Source organism: Odontesthes bonariensis, chromosome 23 (assembly GCF_027942865.1).
Source record: "Odontesthes bonariensis isolate fOdoBon6 chromosome 23, fOdoBon6.hap1, whole genome shotgun sequence".
Lineage (NCBI taxonomy): Eukaryota > Metazoa > Chordata > Actinopteri > Atheriniformes > Atherinopsidae > Odontesthes > Odontesthes bonariensis.
This window is the reverse complement of record NC_134528.1, coordinates 25,334,585-25,343,830: the sequence shown is the minus strand read 5'-3', so window position 1 is coordinate 25,343,830 and position 9,246 is coordinate 25,334,585. Positions and strand designations below refer to the sequence as shown.

Genomic DNA, 9,246 nt, shown 5'->3' with positions numbered 1-9,246 from the left:
GACACTTTCTCTTCCGAGGAGCCAATGGGATCGGACGATACGAGGCCACCAGGAACTGCGATGCTCCAGGTGATGGTACAAGCTGTTGGCGGGGTGTGCGGGATGTTTGGTCAAAGACAAGAAAGAGCAGGCGTGTGTGACCGTTTGTTCGTGAATACTACGAAGCTGACGTTGTGAGGCGACATGGCGCTGCTGCGTGCGAGGAACCCAAAGGCTTCAAATGCAGCTGAGATAGAGAAGAAAATCAAAAGGTAAGCTAGTAAAAAGGCAGCTAATGTTCCAACTGTGGAAGGCTGAGCAGGGTGAAAGGGGATCAGAAGCCAGTCGTGTACTGTCACCATGCTGAATTAAGCCACCACAGCATTATAATGTTAGTGTTTAACGAATACATTAAACACAGGTGTGCATTTAGTCTGCGGACTAAGCAGAATGCCATTCTGCTGCCGAAGCTGTACTTTTGTTTGCTATTTTGGACATAAAAAGAAATGCTTTGTCATGAAAAAAGACAAAGTGCACAAAATAAATACATTTTAAAATATTTTTTTATACAACCAAGATATAGGGTATATTTATTAAATTACCAGTTAAAACGTGTGCTTTGTTGAGCACTCTCTTGGTGTTCTCTCAAACAGCTTCATGAAGTCATCGCATTAAATGCTTTTCAGTTACGGCTGCACGATATAAGAAAAACATGCGACATTTTGTTGCACACGGAAATGATGACTTGCTATATGCAAACAAACAGTTCACTATAAGTGCTAATCTCGTGTGGATAACTGGGCTGCGTTCCGTTTCTACGCGTGTGGTTAGTTGTAAAACCATAGACATGATATACGTAGACGCCTCATAGATGACGCTGCCTATTGGAGCTGACGTATCAGCGCGGCCGCCATCTTGGATGGGTCCCTAATGCCCCCTCATTGCATTTATTTCGACTGAGGACGGTGTTTAACCCCAACTACAATAATCCTAACTCCCCGAATTTTTACCGGATTTTCACACGGTTTGGTTTCTTACAAACGGTAGAGATTTAGTTATGATACAGGATGCTGTCACACATTAAAAATACGTGCTTTCATGCTGAAAGACTTTGTATTTTGCTCTTTAAAGCAATACAATGTAACTTCTCAAAAAGCCCACTATGGAGCTCCCCCTACAGGCTTGGAGGTAATGTACGGTTACACTGTCGTAAATACAACACCCTTTCACTTTCACGTTTGTTGACGAACCGGCGAGGAGTCAGAAGGTGCAAGCTATGTCGACCGAGAAGGTAAGAGTAATCAAATGTACCTTGGAGCGTGAGAGGGGTCTATTTGTTTTTGCGGTAGGTGTGCCATAAAGCAAGTCGAAGTACTTCCGCTCAGCTCCCGGGCCGCTCCCGGGCCGGTCCAGCAAAGTTACATAGCGCAGTTTTTCCAACTCAGACCCCCAAAGGGCATAGGAGACAGGCCAATCGTAATATTAAAACTCATTCTAGCCGCACAATTTTTTTCAAGCTGTTATTTTAAGGTAGAAATGTTACATAGTATTGCTTTAACAAAGACATATAGTAGGCTATGGCATATTGATAAATGTATAAATTAAATTAAATATACATTTGATATTTTAATAAAGAAACAAGTTTGATTGTTCATTTGAATGTATTTCTCTCTCACACACAACCCTTCTGTGACACATATACATACAAGCTCCCATATAGGATTCATGGATTTTTTTTTTTTTATTTGTCATTGTATTCCTACAAAATTTTGTTGGCACTCAAGAAAAACAGACAAAACAACAACAATGAATAAAGTAAAGTGTCGTGAATAAAATAAATAAAGTGTTGAGTAGTAAAAACAGTTATTAGAAAAGATATAGTTCTAAAAATGGTGGAATTATAAATATGGTGGAAGTAAACATTGATGCAGTATATGTAATATAATATTGCACATGTATACTGCACTTTGAATTGCCCTGTGTATGAATTGTGCTCTATAAATAAAATTGCATTGCATTACCAGCTCAGTACATTTTTTTAAAGGCCTAGAAAAATAAGTGTTATAATTCCAGGTCATTCCAGCGTCTTATACTACCCTGTTAGGCTAGCAACTGGGGCTGGGGAGCTAAAACCCTTAAAAAAGAACTGTTTTGCACAGCTTTTCGCGCATGCTGGCACTCTGTAACTCCAGGGTAGTTAATTTTGCGATGTGGTGCAGCCTTACTTTGTGAAATACAGACACCACAAATGACACAAGCATCATCTCTAAGCCTGACAATTTCACCCGTCCTGTCAAAATCATCAGGCTTGAAGTCCTCACTACAGAGCTTTGAAGACTCACGCTAGGCGTCCACTATTCCGGCACGTCAAGCCGTATCCAACGCATTCAATTCATTTTCAATGAAATCCGGCCGATCGTTGTCGCCGTGCTCGCAAAGCATGCTGGGATTCCGGCACGGCGAGCGGGGGACTTGCGGCACGTCAAAAAGTTGGGCTCGCTCGAAGTTTATGCAAATTTGCCACGGCAGCCGTAGTGCGTTATCCAATGACTGTAGATCATGTGATCTCCTGTGTCGGCTCAGCAGCAGCAGCAGCTCTCCTCGCTCGCAGATCCACAGCCATGGTGAAATACGAAATAATTTTCCATTGCTGACGATTTATACACATTAATTTCCCTCCAAAACTCAAATTTTTAGAGGGAGAAACTTCGGTTGGTTAAAATCACAAGTTATTTACTTTCCCCGGAGCCCGTATGTTCTATCTACAACTTCGTATACAGGCCCCTCTGTACACGCCCACTGCAGCAGCAACACGGCGAGACTAGGCATCCAATCCGGCGAGTTACGTTGACGTGCCGGAATAGTGGACGCCTAGCCTCAGTCGCAACAAAGCCCTCCCATCTTAAAGCAACTAATTATTGCCTCCTCAAGCCTGTATCACTGGAAAACCATCAAAATGTGAAGAAGAAGAAAAAATAGCAAGAGACAAAGAGAGAGAGTACCAGTTCCCGCTGTAATAACGTTACATGTAAGTAACGTTAGGATGACATAATATATGGTAAAAATAACCAAAATTATTGTTTGATCTAACTTGTGAAAGGTAATCCCAAGCGATTTGGTATCAATACTGCGCCGGTTATTGCAACCGTAAACTGCACGAGCATAGTTGCTCACTCTCCGTCGACTCCAATTGATTCTGGTGCTAGCCTAGAGTGAGGAGACCCACCCAATATGGCACGCTCCAGCACGCCATGAAGCGTTTCCGTATATTATGTCTGTGTAAAACAAGCAAAAAAGCGAGACTTCCTCTAAGTGTGATGCAGCCCTCAATCATGGGCTTGTCCTGTTTAAAGTGGCAAGGTGATATAGCTGTTAAGCATTTTGCTACTGCAGTATCTGGTCTTATAAATGTGTTTGAGAGATATCAGTTGTGTTGGGTAAATGTAGAGTTGGTATGCAGTCACTATTGCAGTTATCCAAACTAGCTAAATATTATCTTTAAAATTGATTACAATGAATCGGATTGCAATGTATGGATTGGATTGAATTGGACTCTATCTTTAAAGTGCTTTGAGATCACTTGTTGTGAATTGGTGCTCTGTGAATACATTGAATTATAATAAATACCTACTTTAAGAGTGTCCAAGAGCCCCCCTCCCCCATCACAGCTCAGTGTCCATGTTGTTAGTTTTTCTTTTCAGTAAGGTCGTCTTTTTTTAAGTCCTTATAAGTTTCTCCTGCCTTCTCTCCTTTACCTCGTGATGTTTTCCATAGAGGTCAAGTAAAATTGTTTAGCAAACCACAACAGGATGGAATTTCTTTGACGATTCAACTTTGATTACCCCTTCCTGTGGGGAAGAAATCCATCAGTTACCATCAGTTAATCATCAGTTTTTGCATATTTTTTGTGTGGATCGGAAGTCCTCCGAACAGTCAGTCAGATTGGGTTGATCATTCAAGCTTTTTTCTGTCTTGCTCAGAGGTAACGCGCTGAGGCAGGGGTCCTTGTGGCAGAGTTCCCGCACACTCTTTACCTTGCTGCTGGTCGCTGTGTGTGTGACCGCGGTGGCCACGTGGCTGTACCTGACCTCTCTGGACGGTGACATCACAGAAACTCTGGCCAGCCAGAGGGAGATGGTCTCTCCTCAGCCCAGAGTCTTCAGTGTCCAGTGCTCTGAGGACTACGAGAACCACAAACGGTACCCAGGTAAGGCTGAAGTTGTAATGTGTCAGCCCCTTTCACACTGAGGAAGAACCCGCGTTTAATTCGTGAATTTAGTGTGTCCCGTTGTTCCTTTCACACTGACGACCCGGCCTGGCGTGTCAACTCGACTCGCCATTCGACCCGCGTCGGACCCTAGTCTTTTTGCCGAGGCGAGTTTGATGTGAAAGCAATTGACGCGGGTTGGACGTGGGCGTGGCGTGACGTGAGGAGTTTAAAAAACAGAATGGACAGCTGATTCAGAACAACAGCGACAGGTGAGGACAAGTTTTACTCTGTTTTACTTCAAGTTCGAGACATTTTTGAAGATGGCCAACTGGGAGACAAGGAGGTCCGCGAGCTCCTCAGCCTCCGAGCAGAGGACGTTATTTACCGCCACATGTCGGGGACGGTGAAAGATGGACCTCTGGTGGAAGGGCTGGCGAGAAAGATGGGAGAGCGTGGTTTCCCACACAGCAAGACGCAGGTGACCAACAAACTGAAAGCCATGAGGAAAAAGTTCCATGCGGTTAATGACCACAACGGCAGGAGTGGCAGAGGGCGATTTCCTCAACTTGGAGATTATAGTGCTCTTGTATTCTCCACATATGTTCTTCGGCGGCATTCCACGTTGTGACCATCCACACCCCGTAAAATAACATCTCCATGAACTGCATATACAATTGCAAAAACAAGTCCTCAAGGTGTCCCGCCATCGTTGGTTTGAAAAATTTGATGCAGACAGGTGTATTTAACCCTACCTCCGACGCATGGCTTGTGTCTACGTCATTGTACACTTCCAGCATTTTATGTGTTTCGTGTGACGCTCTGCCACTAGGCAACGCCCCCTGAACTCGGCTTCAGGCGACACGGGTCACCGAACACGCCAAGCATTCACATTGCTTGACGCAAGACGAAGTGGCAATTTGGACCCGCTAAGGTAGCGGGTCTCAGTGTGAAAGGGGCTAGTGTGACTTGGAGTAAAAGCTAAACTGTCGTTATTCAGGGACACATTCCTGGTGTTGGATTTGGGCCTGTCAGACATTAGAGAAAGAAGAATCTTGAGGAGAAGTATTAGAAAATTATTTTCTAAATTGGTTTTTTTTTTAAACTAAAATAGAACCAGTTTGATATATCTGAGATGCTTTGACTGTGAAAAAGCAAACATTTAATCCATCAGATGGCACTACAGCACAAGTCTACCCGATCATGAAGAGCGGGTGGTTCCTCTGAATGAGGAACAAAACAGTGTGTGGAACTATTAAACTATATGGCTGAATTTTTTTCCATTTCAGCCCTGCGGCACATTCCAAAACGCGTTCCTTCTCACACTTGTGTCATTCTGGCAATAAGGGTACTAAGCAGTGAAGAGTTCCACGGTTTTCTCTGTCCCATTCCTCCTGCAAATGCATCTTAAGGAGTGCAACAACACTTCTGTCGCTGTTGCATTTTTATTTCAAAGTTCTCCAACACTTTCTATTGAGGGCAGGTCAGGACTGCAGGCAGCCAGTCCAGTGCCTGCATCACCGTCTGCCAGGCCTCTGTAATAAGAACAGTATGAGGTTTATGAGGTTAAAAATACATGAAGATTGCTGGAAAATGTGTCATCTTGAAGGCAGCATATAATCTGAAATCTCAGTGAACTTTCCTACGTTAATTCTGCCATCACAGAATTGTAAATGAGCTGTCCCAGGAGCACTGATACAACCCCGTACCAGAGCCCGGCTTTATGTCTTGTACAATCTGGATGCTCCTTTTGGTCTTTGAACTTGAGCGCTGCTCAGAGGTCAAACTCTGCATCTTTAGAAAAGTTATGAGGTCTAATTGGGAAGAAGTTGCAGGCAAGCCCTGAACTTTGTGATTTATTTATACACAATATACGCTCTGCGTTCTCTTGCTCTTATTTGGTACTCTCTGTCTGTGTTGTGGAGGATATATGAAGGATATTGCGCAAAGATGCTGTGTTTCTGCAGTAAAATGCTCCCCTGCGTGTGTGCCACAGGTTGCACCCCTCAGAGGTGCGGCCGTGCCGTCACAGACGCCATGGTGACGAGGGAAGAAGCTCACGCCCTCAGGCGGTAAATATGCACATAGCCTCACGTCTTTTTCCCAACTTGTTTTTTTAATTTCTTCATTTATCATCTTCTGTCAGTGCCGTGCAGCTACATTATGTTTGGATGCTTTGTCTCTGGCACACAGGCTGGCTGAGAGGGGGCTGGCGCTGGCCGGGTCTGAAGGAGGAGTGAGTATGTCTGTTCATGAGTGATACAGTCATGAGACAAACACTGTCTTTAGGAAGGGAATTCTCCACGTATGAATCTAAAATCTGAGTCTAAAATGGTTGTTTTGCATGTTTTATCTACATAAATTATTTTTGCGGATTTAAGGAACAAAGGACGTCAGTTTGCAAGTGTCCACTTTGGTATCCATATCCAGTTAATGTAAATAAACTTGTAGAGTTATTTTTCTTGTAATAACCAGGTAATACTCCATAGAACATATGGGTTCACACAGTTATTTTAAACTTGGCTCAGTGGTTAGAGTCGGTCGTCCAATAACTGGAAGGTTGGCGGTTCAATTCCCACTCTCGCCACTCAAAAAAAGATTGGTGGAACTGACAGCTGGAGGGGTGTCAGTCCACCTCCTTGTCACGGCCGAGGTGCCCTTGAGCAAGGCACCATACCCCCATGCCCCCCGGGCGCTGTGAACGGCTGCCCACCACTCCAGGTTAGTGTCTGTCTCTGAGTGTGTAACCCTGTGCATGTGTGTGTCAACAAGTGCCAACCTGGATGGGTTAAAAGCGGACGACAAATTTCGTGTATATGCATGACAATAAATCTTAATCTTAATCTTACTTGTAGCTAATTTAAAAAAAAACAAAAAACAAAACAGAAATAAACAAGCTTGTTGGTTTTGGTCATTCAGTCTCTGGAATGTAGCCTGTGTGGTACTGAGCCCAAAGCCAATTTGTTCCATTGAAAGCTTTAAATCCATATTGAACATTTTTTTTTCTATCTTACAAAACTGGGACGAGGAAAATACAACTCCACTTCTCCTGGAAACACTCCACTGGCTGCCTGCCGGTACATTGCAGTATAGATTTCTGAGCATTCCTGCTTGTTTATAAGGCCCTAAATTGGATATTTCACTGTTAGATCCCTCAGCTCCTGAACCACATGTCTCCTTAGTGTAAAGAGAATTAAAACCAAGACGGGCAAGAGTGATCTTGGAACACATTACTAAAATGACAAATTATTAAATTAAAGAATGAAATATTATCAACACACACACACACATACATAGAGGGTGACCAGGGGCCTCATGTACAAAGGGTGCGTACGCACCTTTTCACGTCAACGATCAGATGTATCAAGAGCGAAAAGACCGTGGAAATGTGCGGTGCCTCACGCCAACTTCAGGGCTGGCGTACGCACTTTTCTCCAGCTGTTGATTCTTTGGCGACACCTAAGGTGATGTTGGGAAACTGTTATTAATAAATAAATGTGAAAACAATTAGTCCTCAGATAGTGATGTGCACATTTGAGATACAGGGAGGAGTCGGGTGCTCCGACATGTGCGCTCAATTCCACGTTGATTGGGATGTACAAACGAAATGTGCTTGGATTGATGCGTGCGCACAGATTCATACATCCGACGTTGGAGGGCATTTGGGTTTGAGCGTACGCCATGTTTCAGTAGGAAATCCACGCAAGTCTTTGTACATGAGGCCCCAGATGTCCTGCTTTGTGCAGAACAGTCACGCATTTTCATTAATTTTCACACGTCCCACAAATTGAGACGTTGTCCTGCATTGTTATTGACAGTCAGACTCCAGTTTTAAAATGCGTGTTTTATAAATGGGCTGAGGGCTGTCATCAGGGGGCAGGGCAGGCTGTTTGATCATGTCAATCAAACAGGAACTCGGATTCAGGTTAAGGGTGCGCCCACCAACAAAAAACAATGCAAATCAGGTCAGAACGGCTTGCAGCACGAGATATGGTTGGAAAGGGAGGAAAGCACAACTCGTACAACTAATAAAAGAAAATGCAGCTACAACAAAGACTGGAAAACTATCTACCCCTGGGTGAAACCAGTGCAAGGCGAGTCTGGTAAAATTTTGTGTGAAGTTTGCTTAAGTCATTTTTCCGTTTCACATTGAGGTCAATAAGACGTGAAACAACACAGACAAGCCCTATAATTGAAAGAACAATTGTAGTCCTGACTGTCTATATTCTGATTAATTGTACACAGTCAGGTGTGTTAACTTGAGTGGCACTGTGAAATAGTATGAAAGTTCCATGCTTACTATGTTTTCTTATGTGAGACAACTTGGGAAAGTTGCACTTAAATAAGATAGATTTGTTAATTTTTTATTTGCAGTCTGTTGTGTGCTACTGAATCAACCAGATGACAAAGCATAATGTTACAAATTAAGAGGCAGAATAGAGATGTTTATTTTTTTTGTAAGTTATTTTAGACTACCTTGATGCATTGGTATCCCACATTGTCCCACACAAACATAGTCTTTGTCCCACATCTGGTGAATTGGAATCTAGTCACCCTACACATATATGCAGTTTGTTCCATATTGTTCAGACTTATTGCTGTAATGGATGTTCTCAGCTGTAGAGGGCAGGCTGGTACAATAACCAGAGCTCCAGTTTGAAGAGACGCTCTGAGACATGAAATGTGGACTCGTACATATTAGTGCTGGGCGGTATACCGGTTCACACCGAATACCGGTTTATAATTTCGTTATGATATGAATTTTTAATATACCGCCATACCGGTGTATTTAATTACACAACGGGGGGAACGCTGCGTCGCGCGACATTGTTTGAGACGGGACCCTTTTCAGTGTTGCGCTTCTAAACACGCATGTTTACTGTCTATTTTTAATGCTATTTAAAAAATACTGGTATTCGTTAAGCTGCATTTCCTTTACCTGCTCTCCCTCCGTCTCTGTCAGTCACGCGTCTCTCTCACATAGCCTACACACACACACACACACACACACACAGCCCCTCCCCTCCGTGCACACCGCGTGTGTCTCCATCAGCGAGATT

General features: G+C 43.5%; 1 protein-coding gene across 3 annotated transcripts in view; it reads left to right on the top strand.

The window, feature by feature from the left end:
* The first annotated feature begins 40 nt into the window (after positions 1-40).
* The window catches only part of LOC142373543 (2-oxoglutarate and iron-dependent oxygenase domain-containing protein 3-like), a 54,052-nt gene continuing 44,846 nt past the window's right edge, over positions 41-9,246 (top strand). For all 3 annotated transcript variants that reach the window (XM_075456853.1, XM_075456851.1, XM_075456852.1), the window contains exons 1-4: positions 41-251; positions 3,960-4,186; positions 6,183-6,258; positions 6,380-6,422. In XM_075456853.1, coding sequence (XP_075312968.1) covers positions 184-251; positions 3,960-4,186; positions 6,183-6,258; positions 6,380-6,422 — 414 coding nt within the window. In that variant the 5' untranslated portion in view covers positions 41-183. The remainder of the gene's footprint in view (positions 252-3,959; positions 4,187-6,182; positions 6,259-6,379; positions 6,423-9,246) is intronic.